At 50.0% G+C, this 20,944-nt stretch overlaps 5 protein-coding genes across 5 annotated transcripts; 2 read left to right on the top strand and 3 right to left on the bottom strand.

Annotated features, from left to right (window-relative positions):
- Positions 1 to 232: 232 nt before the first annotated feature.
- On the bottom strand, positions 233 to 8,004 carry FTJAE_13439 (neurofibromin 1; the record flags this gene model as incomplete). Its single annotated transcript, XM_037346582.1, has 8 exons — positions 233 to 2,073; positions 2,131 to 2,807; positions 2,864 to 3,123; positions 3,173 to 5,806; positions 5,871 to 5,985; positions 6,045 to 6,355; positions 6,407 to 7,861; positions 7,951 to 8,004. 8 exons carry the CDS (start codon positions 8,002 to 8,004, stop codon positions 233 to 235), a joined length of 7,347 nt encoding a protein of 2,448 aa, XP_037199538.1.
- Positions 8,005 to 8,749: 745 nt separating this feature from the next.
- FTJAE_13438 (5' 3' exoribonuclease 2) lies at positions 8,750 to 11,853 on the bottom strand (the record flags this gene model as incomplete). Its single annotated transcript, XM_037346581.1, has 3 exons — positions 8,750 to 9,296; positions 9,348 to 11,457; positions 11,544 to 11,853. The coding sequence occupies 3 exons, from the start codon at positions 11,851 to 11,853 to the stop codon at positions 8,750 to 8,752; spliced, it is 2,967 nt and encodes a 988-aa protein (XP_037199537.1).
- Positions 11,854 to 12,436: 583 nt separating this feature from the next.
- FTJAE_13437 (Intracellular transport USO1) lies at positions 12,437 to 15,940 on the top strand (the record flags this gene model as incomplete). The annotated part of the gene is made up of 6 exons (XM_037346580.1): positions 12,437 to 13,417; positions 13,468 to 14,699; positions 14,750 to 15,023; positions 15,093 to 15,437; positions 15,497 to 15,700; positions 15,776 to 15,940. The coding sequence occupies 6 exons, from the start codon at positions 12,437 to 12,439 to the stop codon at positions 15,938 to 15,940; spliced, it is 3,201 nt and encodes a 1,066-aa protein (XP_037199536.1).
- A 383-nt stretch (positions 15,941 to 16,323) lies between these two features.
- On the top strand, positions 16,324 to 17,997 carry FTJAE_13436 (arginine n-methyltransferase 3; the record flags this gene model as incomplete). Its single annotated transcript, XM_037346579.1, has 3 exons — positions 16,324 to 16,891; positions 16,953 to 17,069; positions 17,123 to 17,997. The coding sequence occupies 3 exons, from the start codon at positions 16,324 to 16,326 to the stop codon at positions 17,995 to 17,997; spliced, it is 1,560 nt and encodes a 519-aa protein (XP_037199535.1).
- Positions 17,998 to 18,082: 85 nt separating this feature from the next.
- FTJAE_13435 (uncharacterized protein) lies at positions 18,083 to 20,482 on the bottom strand (the record flags this gene model as incomplete). Its single annotated transcript, XM_037346578.1, has 7 exons — positions 18,083 to 18,157; positions 18,205 to 18,317; positions 18,372 to 18,586; positions 18,654 to 18,808; positions 18,862 to 19,972; positions 20,028 to 20,149; positions 20,204 to 20,482. The coding sequence occupies 7 exons, from the start codon at positions 20,480 to 20,482 to the stop codon at positions 18,083 to 18,085; spliced, it is 2,070 nt and encodes a 689-aa protein (XP_037199534.1).
- Positions 20,483 to 20,944: the final 462 nt, after the last annotated feature.

The raw sequence follows: 20,944 nt of genomic DNA, 5'->3' as shown, positions 1-20,944 counted from the left end.
CGCCATAACCCGCCAAAACCTACTGAGTCCAGAACCTCGGTCAGTGGGGACATGGAGCCAGGGGCTCTTGAGAATTGTTGCGTTGATGATAGCGCCCGCAAAAGAGTGTGTGCAGCTCTTAACGTCGCCGAATTCTGGCTATGTAGTAAAGTATCATCTAACAAAGAACGAATGGCTCCAGCTCTTTTTCTCTGTTAGCTTTAGGACGTCCCAGTATGTTAGTTGTCGAGACTCACAGTTGCTCCACCACGATAGGCCGTTCGCTGGCAAGCTTGTTGAGCCAATCCAGACTGCGCCTTTGTACGGAGTCTTCCACATACTGGAAGTCAACAAGTTCGATCGCTGTGATCAGCAAGACCACATTATCAGGCATTCCTTCGAGATCCGGCGATTTACGCATCCCATTAGCAAAGCCAAGTTCATCAGCGTTAATGCCAGCAGACCACAGACTGTCTTTGAATTCGTCATTCTCAACCGCGCGGGCCGTCAGGAGAGAAAGATATGGTGAGGTCTGAGTCATCTCGGCCTTTTCCCGACCCTCAACATTCGCGGTCATCATCTCTAGGAAAGAAGACAAGACACGCATGGTGATTTGTCGTGTCATGGTATCAGTGAGTCCGCGCGCTAGACATGCACAGACGGCGAGGTGGAAGGTTTCTTCCTCGAAGTGTATGCCATATATCTCTTCCAGGGGCAACGCAGCCTCGTCCAGCGGTGCTCGTCCTTGAAGAAGTAATGAGGCCATGCTGTCTCCTCGGAACTCTTCGCTAGTGCTTATATTCGCTAGCACTGCCTGAAGAAATTGTGCAGTACAGTTGAACAGAGTCGCAGGCACTAACCGCACGAGTGACATGGCTAGCCAGAAAAGCTGCAGACCATAGCGTGATGCTGATGGGAGTTTTGCCATCATTTTCGATAGCGAAGTGACGATAGAGACAAGCATTTCACTGTTATGGTCCTCGCCAAACCGATTGACGCTGTTCCTCAGAGCAACAAGTACTTGGTAGAGCAAATCATCATCAACCTCTTCCCGAGCCAAGCAACCCATGACCGCAAATGCACGCGGTTGAATGGCAGGATTATTTTGGAACGCCGTGCTTGCAACTAGGCTCATCCACCTCGATCGCCATGTATTAGCAAGGTCAACTGTTGGTGCAGCGACGGAGCAAATTTCAAAGAGAGCAGATGCGAGGTTCTCGGTCGCCGTCAGCGCGGGACCTGCGTCCTGTGAAGTCGATACCGAGGCACCATCGCGAGGGAAGGTTGGCGGCGCCGTGAAAATGTCGCTACGAGGATCGCATAGAAAATCTAGACTGGCTCGCAATTTGCTAGATCTGGCATCATCCAGGCTGAACGATGTACATACGGCGTGAACCGTGTTGACAAGCAACCGGTAAACAAGTAATCTAACCTCTTGAGTACCAGTGTTGGCCAACATGGTCACGATATGGAAGATCTCCGGGAGGAAAAGCTGAGATTGCACCCCGTTGTCGAACGACAGTGCCAGACAGAACCGAAGCAAAACACAGATCTCAGACCAGACTGCATTGTCTGGCAGGTATTTCGTCGGGCGGAGCGATGATCGGTTGAGGGCTTTACGGAGCCGTGAAAGGATCTTGCCGCGCAAAGTCACGGTTCCAATGCCAACCACAATAGACGCAATGACCTCCAGAGATTCGTCATGCGCGCTATAGCTCATCGCTGACTTCAGGAGCTCATCTAGAAAAACCTCGAGCAAGATTTCGTCTTGAACGATCTTTGGCCACACGGATTGTTCCAGGGCAAAGGTGAGTGAATGGTCCTGGACAGTCACATCGATAAGCTTTCGAAAAAGAATTGCGACTCTTTCTCTCCCCTTCTCCCCGTCCAGCTCATTCGTGAGGATGTTGGTCCGCAAGCCAGGGAGCCAAGGAGCCATATAGGCAAGACTCAGAGGCTTCTGTTCATCTGGGAAGCTTTCCCAGCCCACGAAGAATTCTGTCAAAAAGTCTGACGTCAACTGAGGCTCGCTCAATGCCAACTCCTTACTGATATCCACCACGAAACGGGTTGGATCTAGAGGGACAGAAACATCTAGAATAAAGTTAGTTGCTATGTACGGAGTCATTTTGATATTATCTCGAGACTTACCTTTGGTGCAAACGATCCTTGAAGCAGAGCTGAATTTGAAGGCTCGGCAAAGTGCCCCGAGTAGATTGTAGGAAGACAGCCTTAGGACATTATCATGACTCGACAGGTTTGCCAGCGAAAGATTCAGGAGCGTGCCTGGTACGTCTTGTGGCCTGATAAGGCGCTCAACAGATTTATGAGCCCTGCTATCCTTGCCATGTTTCGCCTTGGCACCGCGGATCGTCTGAAGCACATCTGACTTCTTTGGGCTCGTAAAGTACATCACGATCTTCCCGTTGTCAGCTCGTAAGCCAAAAGCCGAATCATCTTCAGTCTGTATGGATGTTGGTGCTTCGTCAACTTCGCCCAACCGGAAGATGTCGTTCACGGTCGTGCCCAATCGAAATCCCGCGAAAATCTCTTGCTTTTTCGTGGTTGTTACTTGCACAAACTGACTGCCAACTTTAATGATTACTTCAATCTTACCCTTTGACTTTGACAAGCGGGTGATCGGTTGAAAGACATATCGTGTATCGGTCACGACACTGATGGTTTCCTTGGGCAGATGTAGCTGGCTAAGGTGAAAATGTGCTTGCAAGTCTTGAAGACTTCCTATCAAATGATATTCGACGTTTTTGGGGTTGAATACGCCGTTCTCGTTCTTGGTGCACACCCTCAGCAGGCGTCGAAAACACCGCCTGTAAGTGAGGTTAGCCTGGAAACTTGAGTCCGTCATCTCGAGAAGTCAACTTACTTGAATGCACTGTTCATGTTGTAAACATAAATACGGCTGAGGTTTTGTGACAGCTCTGAGGGTGTCAGAAGCTCCAACTTCTTGAACAGGTCATCCTGAGGCTCGTTGCGGCCATTATAGCAGGTCGCATCGATTAAGATGCCAAAGGGCCTGTGCCACAACCTGCTGGCGATTTTGAGGTAGCAATACATTAAAGTGTCATAGTCGATGCTCTCAGTCTCAATGTGACGCAAAATGACGCAGATGATAGACAAACCGTCCTGTTCATGTTCAGCCAATATTATGATTAGTCTAATGCTTCGGACTCACCTTGCTTTCGCCACCATCGTAAACAGCACGTGCTGTCAAGAATGACTCGGTACTTCGAAAGGCATTTCGGAGCATGAAATTCTGAAATCGAGAGTATAGCGGTGGGCTATTGGACGAGACTTGGGGTCTGTTCCACGAAACAGCAAGCGGTGGTGGACCAAGATTCGCAATTAGGTTCCTCAGCGGTTCCAAGACTGGTGATCTCCCACGGACGACGTCCCCAGATGTCCGACCGTAATCCTTTCTCTCGCGTGAGATAAGTGTTTGGCGTACATGGTCCCAATGATCGTAGAGGAAGCGATGCAGCGCAACACAAGATCCAAAGTCGAACGATTCTGTAGTGCCTTGCACCTCCAACTGGTTGGGAGGAACCGAAATCTCGCGAAGAAACGTCGTAACATGATAAATATTCTGTGTCAAGAAATCATTGAGGGGAAACATGTATGGCTCTTTTGCTCCAAATAGCACGTTATTGGCGAGGTTCTGAATGACCTTAGCAATAAGAAGTAAACCGCGCCGCATTTCTTTAGATGGTGCTGTCGATACGAGGCCCTCGACTTCAGGAGCAACGATAGCTGGGCAAAAGAATCGTAGGAAGATGAATGCTCCTACGGCTGTGTACTTGGCATCGGGAAACCGTGGCATGACTGCGTTTGATATGGTGTAGCAAATCTTGCGGAAGGCGGGTGGAATGTTGGAAGAAGACGCACATATGTCATCAATGAAAACCTTGGCCACAATACGCAGCTGTAGAGCATTCTTCTGTAGCTCCTCTGTCGAGCTGATTCTTGCAGGGTCAAGCTCTAGATCGAGATCCTTGGATGTCAGCATAAGCCGCTCCAAGACCTTTTGTAGCGTCGTTCGAATATAGGAAGCACCCTTCCACTTGGCATAGACTGATAGCATCTTGGTTGCAACACATCCTCGTCGTAATATCTCAGCCTCATTCTCAGTGTCCTCAATCTCTTGTTTGATGAGTGCTTCCAAAAGCTCAAATATCATTCCCCGTTGCTCGAAAACAGTGAGAAGGCAAATGGTGAGCTCATCCACCTCGGTGCTGGGGCAAGCAACGGCCATAGAGATGGCCAGGGAGAGATCATTGGTCAGTAACTCAAGTAGTTCCTCGTACTTCTCACTCACAGCCGAGTCAGTCAGGTTGCTGAACTCAGTGCCTTGGATCAGAATGTTGTAAAGGACCTTGACGAAAGCAGTGCGGATCTCGACATTGTCATGATACCCAATATTTAGAGAGTGTTTGAGGCCAACGTCGATATTAGCACTAAGTAAATTGGACAAGATGGTGATGGCCAAATCTGAGTTTGATGTAGACTCTTCACGAAGAGTGACACTCAAATTCGTATCAGTCCTAGTCAGCTCTGATGGCTCATGGTTAAGCAAGGACAAGAAGCGGTTGAAATATGTATGGAACATTTGCGACTTCATCTCGCTCATCCCAGCATCAGTATGGCTTTCGGAGGGTTGCAATGGCAAACGAAAAGTCAAATCAGCCAGTGATTTTAAACAAGCCTTGTCAAGGTCTTTCTGCACACGAGCCGTGTCATCCTGTCGGGAGCCAGGACCATGCTGAGGCGAGCGAGGGCGAGCAATCCACCCGAAGATATATTCAAGTAGTTGGTTCCGGATCCGAACATCGTCCCGCAAGTTCAGGTGCTCTTTTCGCTTTGTCACCACTTCGCAGAGGTGGCATACCCGGATCTTGACCCTTAGCGTATTGGGAGTATCGGTGACACCATCCAGGAACTTTGCAAAGTTAAGCGTGAGTGCACCCAGATGGACTGACGAGGCCGCGCCGAGGTCGGAGGGGCTTTCTAGTCTTTCCACAAGAGCCCGAAGTAGAGATGCAGCTTGCTCAGCGAATACCACCTCACTATCCTGATCTTTCTCAACGGGGGCCAGAGCTCCAGTGAATAATACTTCTAATTCAGATTCTAAGGCCCGGAATAGCGGGTAGTAGAGTGCAGGCGAGACTTCACTGGCAAGCACATCTCGCATGGCTTCGCGTACTCTCACATTGGCACAAGCTAAAAGCTGGATACTGAGTCTCAGATATCTTGTCAGGAGTGGTTCCTCGGAGTGCTCAGAAGACACACGATCGATCCACCTTAGACCTCCAAGAGCAGGCTCTTCAAGAATAATAGCCTGGTCAGCGGTGCAAATGCCGCCCAAGGATGCCAAGAATCCTGAATAGTTTCGCCACTCGGCCAGTGCCCTTCCATCCACGATCTCGACAGTTGATGTTGAGACATCCTTTGCGAGATGGAGCCAGCGATCGAACGCAGTTTCCCAGGCGGTTACGATGCCTGTTGTCGGGAACTGCATGCGGCGCAGAAGACCCCTTACTCGCTTCTGGAATGCAACTAGTCCAGTGAACCGGAAGGCTGGAGAGGATATCTCGCGGTAGACTTCAGCATTGCGAAGCACTGATGCCGAGGACTTTGCTGACTCAACATGTTTGTCCACGATCGAGCACTCTTGAATGAACAATCCTGTGCAGGAAGTCACCAGTTGACAAGTTGTAATGCTGGCAGAACAGAGGGATATGAGAAGTGTCGTCTCAAGCTTGGAAGATGCATTGATGACATCTGGTGCGTCCTCTGGTACTTTGGCCAGTTCCTGCAAGAGGTTAGCTGTCGATGACTATCACGAATAGCATTGCTGGAGGTACAGGACTACATACCGGGATGTTCTTGAGAAGTAGTAAGCGTGCTTCTAGATAGTCTTGCAGATCGCGCAAGCTCTGGTCATCTTTCTTAGAGGTGACAGACTCGCATAAAGCAAGCAGAACTTTGGAGCTTGGGAGTTTCGTTAGCAGGTTTGAGATTGGCCGAGCGTAGAGAAGAAATGCGCTCACCTTCGACTCCAGATATCATCACGAAGTTCTTTTGTGCCGAAGCGGTGCCCAGTATCGAATTGACGATATGCCTCAAGATGGCCTTGAAAGAGTCGGCTTGCAACGCCAACGGCTAATTTACGCACGGCCGGGTTCTCAGACAATACGCAAAGAAGGAAGGACTTGAAGAAGCTATTATTTGAACCATCTTTTGACAGATCATCTAACAAGCGAGCTGGGGATGCATCCAAGAATTGGAGAATGCTGCAAACAAGTTCTGTCCTTTCACTCCCTTGTCGACCCGTCGTATTGACAGCCTTGGCATTCTCGGTCTAAGGAAGTCAGTTGGAAACCGGCAGAAATGGGAATTCGCCAATTCTCACCTCTAATTGCGTCCGCATGAAGGGTATTGCCGTATCAAATAGCTCGTGGTACCTAAGAGCATATGGCTGCTGAGCGAAATACGTACAGCCCTGGACAGTAGCCAACTTGAAACTGCTTGGGGCACTTGGAGCGATACAGCTTTCCACAAAGCCGCTGACACTCGTATCGAGATTGAGATGGGTCAAGCTCACAAAGGCTGCGGTCATCATGTCCTGATCAAAGAGTCCGTATTCTGATGCGGTAAGACGACGAAAAACAGCATCGCGGACCTCATCCTGAACATCCAAGGCATAACTGACAAGCGCCGAGTCGCTTTCAACATCAAAATGCCTGGCAGCACGGAGCAGAGAAACCAGACAGTAAGCTGCTTGCTCATTTCGATTGCGTGAGGCTTTTCTCAGTCCATCTAGAAAGGTAACTTTCTTCACCATGCTGCTGCTCTTCGCTTCGCGCATATTGCTCGCCACCTCAAAAACATCCGGCAAAAGAAAAAGCAGAGTGGTTTGGAGAGGGTAGAACAGACCCTTTCGGCGTCCGTTATCTGTCGCAGCCTGTGCCATGTCAAACAGCGTATCAGCTCCACCATCAAGTCGCTTGTGAAGCTGGTGAAGCTGCACAAACTCGCGGGGAAACCGATCCAGCCATCTCATGATCAGCAATGGAGAGACTACAGCAATGGTGTTTTGGTAAGGCTTTCGAAAGTGTAGGAAGCTTGAGCAGATCTCTTGTATAACTTGACCCAGCTTTGGACCATCAACCCAGAAGAAAGAGAGCAATCGTAGAACGACGAGGGCTGCTCTCTCAGCATCCTGGGTAGATCCAGGCGCAGAGACGCCGGGTTGCGTAACAATACTAGTTCGAATAGTGTATATGACATTCCTTAAATAGTCGAAGGCAGCCGTCCAACTGGAAGTAGCGACATACTCGGTCACAGTCTTGATGTGGATGTCCATCTCCACTAACGTGTCTGCAAACCTCTCATCGCTTGGGGGGGAGCTATCGGCGTCGGAGGAGACAGAGGAGCTTTCGGGTCGAGTGACGGAGACATTGCGCGTCGAGACTTGGTCAAGTAGAGTCTGTGCTGGGAGTATACAGTTCTCGGGGATCGGTTCAAGGAGGTGCTTGAAGGCATCGAATAGGCGGCTCACGAGTACTTCGTCTAGCGGAGGGGGAGTCGGGGCCGGTTCTACATCTGCGTCCTGTGAGAGAGAGGCCCAATGGGAAGAACAGCAGTCTGCAATGACGGCAACGATGTAGAGTTCGGATGCCAAGATATGGCTGGGGTGGTCGGCGACAGCTGCGTAGGGGCGAGCAAGGTCCTCGAGTAGAACCAGAAGCGACGCGATGACTGTGGATATGGAAGTGTTTCCTAGCTCGACCAAGGTGGCTCTCGTAACGTGGAGGACATCGTCTTGCTGTAGGCTCTGGCCACTTGTGCCAGCTCGATGGGGAAGCTATTGAGAGGTACCCAACGTCAGTCAACCCAAGCCGCTAAGGGGATCGATCGCAAGCTGCCTCGCGCATGGGATATGCAGATGCTTACTCTTGTAGCGAGCCTGTCGACAAGGCAGCCGACTAGGCTTGCGTCGCAATTCATGATCGCGACAGCATTGAGCGTGGATACGCAGATTTGGGAGAGATCAAGTTGGGAGTCGCTCGTCCCTCTGACCTGACCGAGCAGGCATTGCCCAAGGGTCACTGCGTTCGTGCCAAACCCCGCGAACTGTCCCCACAGGGGTAGCACGCATAGGGGAGCTCGCCGTTTTCAGACATCTACGACGTGAAAGGTAACGAACTTAGCACCTACGGATACAGTGGATAATATCAGTACGGACAATGCATTGAACTATTATTCTATCATTGGATGAGGCTGAGGCGTAGGCACCTAGGCATTTTTTTTTATTCCAATTCAGTCTCCAGAAGCACATTATACATTAGTAGGTATATTCCCCATCGCCTCACTCTGTTCCAGCTAGGTAAAGTACCTTAGTAGGTAGACTCAGCATCCATTTCCTCACTCGCAAATGCACATATCTCGATACTAGCCGTCTTTGTTCAGCAACTACGAATCAAGCAGAAATAGTCTAGTCGAACCTCAAATACCAACGACAGCTTCCAGTATCTCAAGAGCTTAAACACAATCCATCTTAGATGTTCATGATCAACTAATCAAGGCCAAACCCCCGAGCTTCACTCCTCTGGTGCGATGCAATTTATCCCTTCTTGAGTTGGTCAGGCACGATACCGTATATCATGTACCTTGGCACGGTTGATCAAACTCCAAAGTTTTGCTAGAGAACTCATTCATTTCTCCGCCATCCATACACTTTGAGTTCCACAAACTACCTGTATGACCGCTCATCTCGGTAGTTACCTCGAGAACCATAGCCTCCTGAGCCGTATCCTCCTGAGCCTCGTCCTCTATCATAGGATTGTCCTCCGTACCCCTGATAACCAGAAGCACCGTGAGGTGGTTGCGGTGGGCCCCTGTATTGGTTGTTGTAACCTGGAGCACCGCCGTGGCGGTTGTCGTACTGCTGGTTGTTGTAATAATGAGCTGGTGGGGGCGGTGGTGGTACACCAATCCCGAATCCAGGGGCTCCTGGTGGTGGAGGCACATGAGAAGCGGCCGGCGGAGGGTAATGGCCATTGGACCTACCATATCCTCCTTGGTGCCTGTCATGCTGAGGCCCACGCGACATACCAGGGCCATTGTAGCCACCTCGATTGTGGCCCCCTCGTCCGAAGCCGCCATTCCTGCCTCCACGGTTGGCTTTGTTCCGGATATCTTGAATGTCGCTTTGTGTGAGAGCAGGCTTTGGAAGCTGAACCCCACGAAGCAGCATCGACTTGTGTGTTTGTGAAACGGAAGGCATATCGTAGTAGACGCTAGAAATATTAGCCAAACAGAAACTGTGGGTTATGGGCACGGTGTCATACCTGACCGATCGATCATAGTCGAGATTGGGCATACCATTTCTCTCAAGAGGGTACTTCAATTCTTCGTGCGGGACATATCCCTCCTTCTTCTCGACCTTGCCCGACAAGCCGTCACTCTTTTTCGGGTTCAACTTAAATTTAGAGTCCCCTTGTTTCTTGGAGTAGAACTTGGTTAAAACGTCATCGTACAGACTCTCATGGGCTTCCGAGAAGATCAAAACATCTCTACCCATTTCGTTACGTGCTGAATCTGCTGCACTGAGTTCCGGGTATTTTGCTTGAACAGCGGCGAGTAGGCGCGGCATCTCAATGAAAGGAAGCAAAGCAACACCTTGCCAAGCCATCTTCTTGCCGTTGAGATCAATTTCAAAGTCCTCCGGATAGAAGTCAATGATGTTGCTTTCAGGGTTAAGCATGAGGTCGTGGAAAACCTCAGGAAGGGCATGGCGTGATGCAGCCGGCAAGACACTCATCAACTGCTCGAATGGCTTAGATATTCTGCCCTTCTCAAAGGAAATCTTCATCTTGTCGATGTCTTGAAAGTCGGCTGCGAATGGGGCATAATGATATGGGTAATACCACTCCCAAGAGGGGCACCCCTGGAAGTAGTACAGCAACACCCAAGCAAGACCCTCAACATATGCCCGTGCGACCTCGTGACGAAACTCAATGTCTTGGGGATCTTTGTGGAATTTCTTCTCGTAGTATCGATCAGCATAGCCGTCCTCCCAGAGACGCACATCATCGACGGGGCCCTCCTCCGCCGGGGCTGCTGGAGTTGGAGCATTGGATGTATCAGGAGTCGAGCCATTCCCGTCTTCAAGTGTTGACGCCTTTCGTTTTCCAAGAGCGGAAGCAGAATCTTGATCCGCTTCCGCTGGTTTCGGGGTTGATAGTGACTTCTGCGTCTGAAGCTGGGCTTTGAGGACACTCGCGGCGCTCTTGTTGGCAACATTCGCATCTGGCGCGCTACTGCGGTTCACAATCATGTCGTGAGTCAATCTCTGCTCGTTCGGTCCAGAAAAGGAGGTAATGGGTTGGAGTAGCACGTTGGCAGGGTTTTCGAGGCCATTAATCTTCTTAGGATGAGCAGGTCCACCTTGGCGTCCACCTCGGCCGCTGTTCTCATTCTGCAGCTTTCTCCGCTTGAAGTTGGCCTCGCGCCGGTCTTCCTGTTCTTTTCGCCGCTTAAAGATACCATCTTCTTGTTTGGCCAACCCGCTCAGAATCACCTGCGCTCTTTCAAGATCGATATGCCCGTCCTTGGTAACGTAGCCACCCATAACTGGCAGATTGTCTTTCCAGATTTTGGTTAGAGTATCAATGCCATGCTCTCGAATTTCCAGGGCTGGGAGATGCGGTAAGAAATCATTACCTACGAAACAGCACATGAAGATCCAATCGTCAACAGCACGTTCCACGTCGAAGCGGAAGGGCAAATTAGGGACGCTAAGCTCAACTTCGAGGTATTCTCGCAATACAGCGACATGAAGCCAGATGAAAGGCTTGAGGGCGACGCCTTTGTCCTTCTCGTCGTGTTCGCCATCTTTCTTCTTCTCCTCGCCGCGGCAATTCTGGGCATCGTGTCCTTTCTGGCCACAGAGCTTACACAAACGAGCCTTCTGTTCCTGAAAGAAGACGTCCTCACGGAGTACACGGAAATGAGGCTCATGGGTTGCAAGCCCCAGCATGATAAGATCGGCATCAAGACCATATATCACATGCCGAGTGTTGGGGTCATGGTCTGGTGATGCCCGCTGGGACCGAACAAAATTCATGATCTTGTGCTCTCCTTCTCCGGGAACAGTAGCATCAGAAATGATGATTTTGAGTTTCGCCCAACCGGGATCTGTGTTGAGTTTGTACTGACACCAATATCTCAGGCTCAGAGCGAGAATGTCCATGAAAGGCGTTCCAGGTGTGATCGAGTTTGAGTCGAATGCCTTTTTTAGGACAGTCTCCTCACTTTCGGCAGTCAAATTACCACCATTCTGTTGTTTTAGAAGTTTGATAAGTTCTTGTTTGTCCTTCTCCTTCTCTTGGGCTTCTTGTGCGGAACGGAATCGTCTTGACCGTTGCTGGTTCATCTTGGCTCGAGGTGCAACACCATCTAAGGGGAGTTGTTAGCTTTTACCAAATAAATTACGTATACAGCTCCGTCTGAGACTGAGCTAAGAAAAAGAAATTGGCCCATACCAACTGCAATCATGAGTATCTTTCGGGGCCGAACCATATTCACCACGCGATCGGTATATCTGAAGACTTCCATCATCATTTCCTCCTCATCTTTGGGAGCCGGTCGATCTTCAGGGTGAGAACAGGGATGAACGATGCCGTTCATGTCGAGATACAGGTTATCAAATTCCTCGCCGTTCGGGTTCGGGCGAGTCGTGTCGACAGGAATCGTGGAGCCATCTTCCATGGTAAGAGGCTGATCCTCAATTACCGGTGAGATAATCTTAGGATATCTGGAAGAAAGCCATCGGAAAGCAGCGGGAATACCCATCGTAGCGATTCTGCGGAAGTCGACCTTTCGGAAATTTGTAGTGAGCTCGTTGCGCGAGCAGACTCCGGGCGATCAGAGGCGATGCGGTTACAAAACCTGGGACTCGGGAAATAAATGCCTCTTACAAGACGTGTCGCATCAATGAGTTGAGGCGACAGCGCGTTAAGGCCAAGCGAATAGGTTCCCTGGTTGTCGCTTGAAGGAAGACGAAAATTATGTGTAGGATGAAGGCTGTCGCTTTTCGAATCGCGACATGATTCTTTGACTGCTAGCTCGGACCCTGAGCCACACGGTTATGCAAGTGAGTGGATATCTGTGGCGCTATGGTGGGGCCTTGAAAATCCACTTACTGAATTGTATCTTAATCGGGAATTATGCAGCAATGGAGTTAGCATGACGGCTCGCATCTTCTCCTGACAAGCTGGCCAGAATTAAGAAGCCAATACCTACCTAGTGTCGACTAATTAGGATAGCTTTTTCGGTGATCTTCACCAACAGAGAAGACGTTATTAACAATTGCCGGAAGGGCTCCATGCACCCTCTCGAATCCCTTTGAGCCATATGGCATTGAGGCGCCACAATCATGTTCTCTATCGCCAGCGCGCCGGCGAAGCAATCGGTTGGTGAGACCATCGACGTTCTAAGCGGTCGCCTCAGTTCAGCAACTTTGCTAGAAGACCGAAGAGCTGCAATTCTGGGTCTTCGTAGCTTCGCCAAAGATTATCCAGCTTCTGTGGCTTCGGGTGCCCTACGAAGTTTAATAGGGAGTCTAAGCAAAGACGGTGAAGATGTCGACACCGTCAAAGTGGTACTCGAGACTTTGTTAATGCTCTTCAACCCTAATGAAGATAGTCCCGAAGCTTCGGAGGAGATCGCCCTATGGTTGGCCGACGAGTTCACTCAACGCCAAGAAAACATCACGTTACTGCTCGATTTCCTCGAAACAAACGATTTCTATTCCCGTCTATATTCTTTACAATTACTAGCCGCCATACTTTCGGCACGTACAGAACGCACTGAGGAATGTATCTTTACTGCTCCCCTCGGTATACCGCGGCTGGTTTCCGTCCTCGATGACCAACGCGACGCTATACGTAACGAAGCTATCATTCTCCTGACCTACCTCACACCAACATCGATCGAAATACAGAAGCTGGTGGCTTTTGAGAATGCTTTTGAGAGATTGTTTGCCATCATCGAAGCCGATGGAGCTCTCGTAGAAGGAGGTCGCACTGTTGAAGACTGCCTGATCCTTTTGGCCAACCTCCTCCGGTCAAACAGCTCAAACCAGGCCCTGTTCCGGGAGTCGGGCTGCATGAACCGTTTGGCGGATTTATTAGGTCGAGTTCTGAAACCTCAAACTGATGGGTCTGAGATTGCTTCGTGGGCAGCAGCGCAACGAAATCGCAATGTTTATGCTTTCCTCGCCGTTATTCGTCTGTTTGTTGTCAGGGGCTCCGCAGGCACTTCATTGAATCAGACAGCTATATGGAAGCATGGTCTTGCCTACCACATTCTACAACTGGCCTTCAGCCATGAAGCGCAAACACAAATCAAGGCCGAGGTTCGATAATTTGATTGCTACCGGAAGGCCATTTCGTTGACATCATATAGGCTCTGATCACTTGTGGTGACGTGATTCGGCAGAATGCACCTCTTCAGGAGACATTTGCTCAGATGATGGTTTTGGCTCCTCTGGCTAAGAGTGGCACGGCCGATGGACAGGCCAGCCAAGGCGAAAAAGTGTTTGTTATCGACGGCTTATTGGACCTGACATTGTGCCTGCAGGACCTCCAGGAATTCGATGTTCGTTTTGCGGCGGCTGAGTGCTTACAAGCTTATTTTTCACATCACCCAGCTGTCAGGCTGCATTTCCTGGGCCGCGCCATTGAAGGACATCAATCTGGGGCCAACGAGTCTTCCAACGTTTTGACAGTTCTTCTGCAGCCTCCAGTTGAGTCCTCAGATCCATACAGGCAATGGTTCGCTGCTGTGATCACCTTCCATCTCTTGCATGAAAACTCGGAGGCCAAGTCAGAAGCCATGGGCTTGACCGAAGGTGATTCGGAAGACGGGGAAGAGGTTGTGACTGCTATCCAGACTCTTTCAGCTCACGTTACATCAGGCCTTCGTAGAGGCGATGACACGCGGGTTTTGGTCGGTTATCTTATGCTACTCTTGGGCTGGCTTTTTGAGGATCTCGATGCAGTGAACGACTTTCTCGCCGAGGGGAGCAATGTTCAAAGCCTAATTCAAGCTGTTTCACAGCCTCCAGCCATAGGCGGGGGCGAGATCGTTCAGGGACTGTGCACTATGTTGCTTGGTGTTGCTTACGAATTCTCAACAAAAGACTCAGCAATCCCAAGAGCAACATTACTCTCCATCTTGACGGCTCGCATAGATCGAGATGTATACCTAGACCGCCTATCAAAACTTCGCAGCCACCCTTTTATTCGTGATTTCGAAGTATTACCTCAAAGGCTGGACGCTTCGTCTCCAGGACGACTCCCCGATGTCTTCTTCGACAGGGAATTTGTTGAGTTCTTTAAGGACAACTACAGCCGAATAGCACGCGCTATTGACAGAGAGCCCGGCATGGAGATCTCTGTCGTCACCAACGGTGTTCAAAAAGGTGTTTCTAGGGAACTGGTAGACTCTCTCCGGAGCCAGGTCGAGGACAAGCAGAATGCTGTGAACGAGATCCAGGAAAAGCTAGCGGTACTTCAGGGGCAGTTAGGACAGGAACAGGCGGATCATCGCAGATCAAAGGAAACCGCCGCTCTAGAAATGCAACGGGTCAAGGCCGTGAATGAAGGGTTACAAAAGCATCATAGCGAAGAGCTGCGGTAAGTGCCACCATTATCAGTTTGTATTAACCCTACTGAAACAGCTGCAGGAAGCTTCAGGGTCAATTGGCGTCCAAGGAGAATGATCAGCGTAAGCTGGTTGCTCAATTGCAATCTCAATATTCGATCAAGGAGAACGAGTATCAAAAGCAAATTGCTCAGCTGCGTTCACAGCAAACAGCACAAGAAAACGATCATCAAAAGCAGCTCGAACAAGTCCGGAAGGCGGCCGAGGCCGAAGCAGAGAAGATCAGACGGAGGACGGATGCTGAAGTGGCAGATCTCAAAGCGAACATCAGTCGTCTCGAAGTTGTTCTGATGAAGGTGCGTACCTGTTATCCCAGCCATTACGGCGTGTACGAGTGTAGTCGGCTAATATTGGCTCAAACCTAGTCCCAGAAGGAGTACAATGCACTACAGCTGCAACGCAAGAACGAGATAGATATGCAAAGAGAGAAATACGAGAAGATGCTAGGGCCTCTTCGTCAGGAATACGAAGACTTCAAGATCCAGTCTAAGGTTCAAGCAGATGAGAAACAGGCCAGGCTCAAAGAGGAACTGCAAGGCCTCTGCGATAGAAAAGATGCTGAGATAGACGCTTATCGAGAGCAGAGTCAGGTGGACCTGGAGCAGCAGAAATTGAAGACCAGGGAAGCAGAGGAGAAGTGCCAGAGCCTCGAGAAGCAGCTCAGCGGAGGAGACGCTGGAAAGAAGGACTTGGAGGCTAAGCTCAAGCAGGTATGCGATTATCAACCTGTCCTGATGGAAGATGGTCAAGAAACTCACATGTCTCACAGATGGAATCGGAACTGTCAGCTGCCAAAGCAGCAAAGGACGCAGCCGAGAAGCAACTATCAGAATCGAAGGAGGCAGCAAAAGAGGAGGCTAGGAAGGCAAGAGAGGCGACTGAGAAGAAGCTGCAGGAATCAAATGAGGCTAGAGAGACCACCCAGTCCGAACTTGATGACCTCCTCATGGTGTTTGGCGATTTGGAGGAAAAGGTAGCCAAATACAAGGCAAGTCAAGAAACGCGGTGCTCTCATTTGCATACTCTATACTAACTGACTTGACTAAAGGCTCGTCTCGTTGAGCTTGGAGAAACCGTATCAGACGGCGAGGACGATGATGGTGAGGAAGACGACGACGATGACGATGAAGAAGAAGCAGAAGACGACCAAGAGTCTGAGGATAACGATGACGAAAAGGAAGAGACGAAACAGAAGCCGACAGCCAAAAAATGAAAAAAAGGTACACCAGCAAAGTCGCCAAACCTACAGACAGACAGTCAGACAGACAGGAATATATGCGATATACCCCCTTACAGACATATCATATATATTAACTAACGGCAAACACCTCGCGGATTGCATCTGGATGGTTGCAAAGCCTTTTGCCTCTGACTTTCTACCTATCATGACCCAGAAAAAATTCCCCAACAGGGCATAGCCTTCTCCAATCACCGTGATCCCACAAAATATTCTCCAAGCTAAGGTTAGGTTAGCTAACTCAGTGCAAACCAAACAAGACAAACCCAACATTCGACACTGGCCACTCGAGTTCTTGATTCAACTTGGTTTGATCGATCTGGCCTGGTCTTGCATTGCATTGCAGTGAAAAGGGCAAAATGTCTACTCACGAATCTATCTCTGACGAGGGCGAATGGCTCGACCTCGAGTCGGATGAGGAGTCAATCCCCATTACATCCTTCTTCAGCGCCCAAACGTTCCCTACTGTTGCCGCTATGCTCGAGGATAGCAGCAAGAACCATGGTTTCAGCTTTGCCGATTATGTCCAAAAGCTTCAGCTTGACTTTCACGGTGCTGTCAAGCTCGTCAACTTTGTTCGTGATAGTGTAAAGAATGGCACACCATTGCCCAAGGAGATCTCTGCAAAAGACCTCGAAGACGAGAAGTACCTTCAGCCTGTTCTGGAGAACGATGCTCTCATCTTTTCGCTGGACGAAGTATTGGAGAACATTACCAACGACCAAGCAGCTGAATCCAACGATGGAAATCTCAAGGCCCGTAACAGGGAACTGGAGGAGGAGCTCGAGAAGCTCAGAGATCAATTTGCCAGCTACCGCTTGACGGTTCAGCAGACACTTGATAAGCGATGGGGCGATGATACCGAGACGGCTGCAACAGAGAAGAAGGATGACTCTGCCTATTATTTCGAGTCTTACGCCGCACATGGTATATCCCACCAGTTGTCGGTCGATATCTTGATCTGTTCATACTGACTGGTAGGGTACAGAAATTCACGAGACCATGCTGAAAGACACCGTACGAACTGATGCGTACCGTGACTTCATCTACAACAACAAGCACATCTTCAAGGACAAGGTCGTCCTCGATATCGGATGTGGCACTGGTAAGCCTAGTTATGGTTTCGATCTTGATTCGATACTAAAGATTTCAACTTAGGTATTTTGAGCATGTTTGCGGCAAAGGCTGGCGCTAAGCAAGTCATTGCTGTTGACAAGTCAGACATCATTGTCAAGGCTAGGGAGAATATTTTCCACAACGGCCTGTCCGATGTTATCACAACTCTCCAGAGCGCCATTGAGGATGTCAAGCTGCCTGTAGACCAGGTCGATATCATTGTCAGCGAGTGGATGGGCTACTGTCTTCTCTATGAGGCTATGCTTCCAAGTGTCTTGTACGCTCGAGACCGTTACCTGAAGCCCGATGGTATTCTCGCCCCCAGCTCTGCCACAATCTGGATTGCCCCCATCGCAGACCCCGAGTATGTTTCGGACCACATCTCTTTCTGGAGAGATGTCTACGGCTTTGACATGAAGACTATGCAAGAAGGTATCTACGAAGAGGCCCGTGTCGAGGCCATGCCACAAAGTTCTGTCTGTGGTGAACCCTACCCCTTCAAGGTGCTTGATCTCCATACCGTCAAGACCGAGGATCTTCAGTTCAGCGCCAAGTGGTCATCAAAACTCACCCGTGAGGTCGAAAATGTCGACGGGTTCCTCATTTGGTTCGACAACTTCTTCACGACATCCAGAAGCGACCCAGTACCCCCTGCCGAGACAACACCAGAGACCTGGGACAAGAAAGACCAGGGAGGCGTTGCGTTCACTACCGGGCCTTCTGGCACTGTCACACACTGGAAGCAGGGACTTCTTCTCGCTCCTCCAGAGGTAAAATCATCTGCCAAGTCGCCCCAGAGTCTCTCTGGAGATATCGTTTTTGCGGCAGCTGACGACAATGCCCGAGCGCTGGTTATTAGGGCTTCTTGGACCGATCTTGAGGGTGGCTCAAGGAAGCACTCATGGCAGCTGAAATAAAATGCTTCTTCAATCAGGCTTGGACACGGCCAGCAAAGTCTGAGAAGATGGTGTCTCCACGAGTCGAATATGATATGCGATGCAATCACAGATGAGGAACATTCAAGCCTTGCAGCAAGAGGTTTACAATGCTCAGGAAACCCTCGCCAAGAATGAATCCCTATAGGGGTCAGGATAGATGTGACATGGAATGGACGAGACACGTACCGAAGCAAGGATGATTAGAGGGGTCTGCGTCCGTCGCGCGATATGAGTCCAGTACCATGCAAACAGACCGCCAACGGTTCGAGCCAGTGTGAAAGACGGGACGTTATACATGCCTTGTCAGGTGTCAGCGATAGTATCTCCCTCGGGGTCACATATAGTCAACTTACCAACGGCGACAGCAATGCCACCAGGAATAAGAGGTCGCCATCTTTTACCGATAGCGAGCGTTCTGGTGATAGTGGCAACTGCGAATAGAACCGCAGCTCCAATGGCCCATTCCTTGACACGATATGGTAGCCCAGAACCTGTGACGAGCCTTGCAGTGAATATCCAGACGTAGGCGGTTGGTACCTGGAAGAGATCACCAGGAATCGTATATACACTGCGTTTCAACTGTGTCAGCCAGGTCCTCTTTCAAGTGTGATATGGCGAAGTGATAGGTTACCCACCTCGTGTAGACACGGTAGATGAATGCACTCAGAACAGCACCGACGCTTGCTCCAATGACTTGACCCCAGAATTGGGCTTTTGGAGCTGCTCCCAGTAAGTGCCCAGTTTTGAGGTCCTGCATGAGATCGCCAGCTTGCAAAGCACCAGCTTCGGACTGTGGCAGGTTAGAACATTTGCCTGAACATGTAGGCATAGGGAATCACTTACTACAGCACCGGCGATCAGGTTGATCAAGACACTGGACTTGTGAGACTGAGGGATGATAAAGGCAAAGAAAAGCTGCGCGAGTTTGCTGATCCCAGATACGGGGTTCAAATCCGTCTCGCCCAGCGCCCTAACTCCCATGATGCTTAACACCAGAGCCATGAGAACAGCAATGGTGGTTGCATAGAGCGGTACAAGGTCACCAAAGACCAAATGAATAGTGAGGACGCACAGAGCTATCGAGGCAAGAAGGCCGATCGTTACCATACGGGGCCCAATGCGCTGGTGGGGAGGAGCATCCTCCTCATTGTCGTCCCGGACAGGGGCATATTCATCAGCTCCATAGCGCCTCTGAGCAGTCTCAGTCTCGCTGCTCAAGAGCGGCGAATAGTCATGGCTCGGATTCTTCCACAAGCCAGAGACGCCATGTTCCTGTACTCTCTGGCGTAGGGAAGACATAATCCCAGTCACCTGTTGGCTGGCGAAGATTCCGCGGAGGGCAACGTAAGCAAGGCTGACAATTGCATCCGCTAGCATGATAGCCAACGAGATCCAAATGATCCATCCCTTACTACCATGTTCCCAATCATCAACATCACCAGGCGCCCACCCCCGAGATTTGGCCAGAGGGCTGAGGATTCCCCAGCCAACTACAGCACCAAGAAGCATATGCAACGTCGTTTCGGTCCCCATTATGATTCCCTGACCGATATAAGCAAAGCTGGGGTTAAATGTCCACAGCCATGTGTGAGCTGCGGCAGAACCAAAGATTGGCAAGTTGCGCAGTATAGGGAAAAAATATGTCGCCAGCGTATAAAGCCCAGAGCCGCCAAAACACAAAAGTAACAGTTTGATATTGGCTGCCCAGTCTCCTTTGTCCGGCATGGCATCGCCGACATCCTGCTGATGCTCCTGGTCCGTAGCAGCCCGGCCAACGGTGTCTGGTTGAAGAGGCTCGTCACGAGGAACGAGACTTGCAAAGCCACCTTTAGCAGCAGCGTCAAGCTCGTCTTTGGTCGATTGCCGGCCTTGTCCGTGCAATACTGAGATCAGCACGGCCGTACTGAACCCACTGGGAAATTTGAGGCGCTCTCGGATGATGACTTGCTTGCGTCTGGTAGAGATCAGTAAGATTGGGGCAGAAAGACACGGATCATATAATGGCTTACAGGGGAACAGCAAAGACGACGCCAAAGTAGCAGAGTCCCAGAGACCAGATGATGAGCTGCCAGGTACTCAAATTGATCGGGCCTTGCTCATCCTGAGCCAAAAGATAGTTCAATGCCGGGATCTGCCTCGCTAGTCAGAACAATCTCTTGATATAATATGAGTCTAGATGACATACGACACCAACAAAGCCGCATCCCAGTGGCATAATAGCCATGCCACAAGCTACGCTCTGGAGCAATACGTTCTCAACAGGAGAAAATGGAAACCTTAGATGCGGCGCAAGGAGCCTGAAGATGCCAAAGCCCATGAGACTCGCAGGCATTGACATGATGGAAACCCATCCGGTCTGCAAGCCAAAGTACATATTGGAGAAGCAGATGATGGTGCCAACTGCGAGACCAGCTATAACGCCTCGCAGCGTGAAACTGCGCCCTGGGACCACGCGTGTCGCCATTTCGCTGTTTTTGGCTGTGGGCAGCTAATGAATGGCGATGTTTGGTTCAGAGACGCGTTTGAGAAGTTGGTTGTGACGTTAGTGAGATGAGATAGGTATCTACCTTACCTCAGGTTAGTAGTTAACTAACTGTATTACCAAGCGAACAAACCCCACATTCCGATATCCGGGGAGACTTTCCGCGATCAACTTATCGGTTAATCTAGCTAGGTACCAACCTCAACATGCCTTACTACATACCTAGGTATCATCGATCTCATAAGATACAATTAAGCAGGCACTTAACAAAAGTAGGTAGGTGGCTTCCAAGGAGAGATGCTTTTATTACCACTGAAGTATTAACTGCTAAGCCATACTTGCTACCGTGTTTGCAGTATAGATAGCTCTACGAATCAACTCTTCCCAGCCTTGACTCCGCTGCCTCGCCATGGAAAAAACCCATACATCAGGAGCTTCATCCCA

The sequence above is a fragment of the Fusarium tjaetaba genome (genome assembly GCF_013396195.1).
Source record: "Fusarium tjaetaba strain NRRL 66243 chromosome Unknown NRRL66243_c0000419, whole genome shotgun sequence".
Classification (NCBI taxonomy): domain Eukaryota; kingdom Fungi; phylum Ascomycota; class Sordariomycetes; order Hypocreales; family Nectriaceae; genus Fusarium; species Fusarium tjaetaba.
This window is presented reverse-complemented; position numbering and strand designations above follow the sequence as displayed.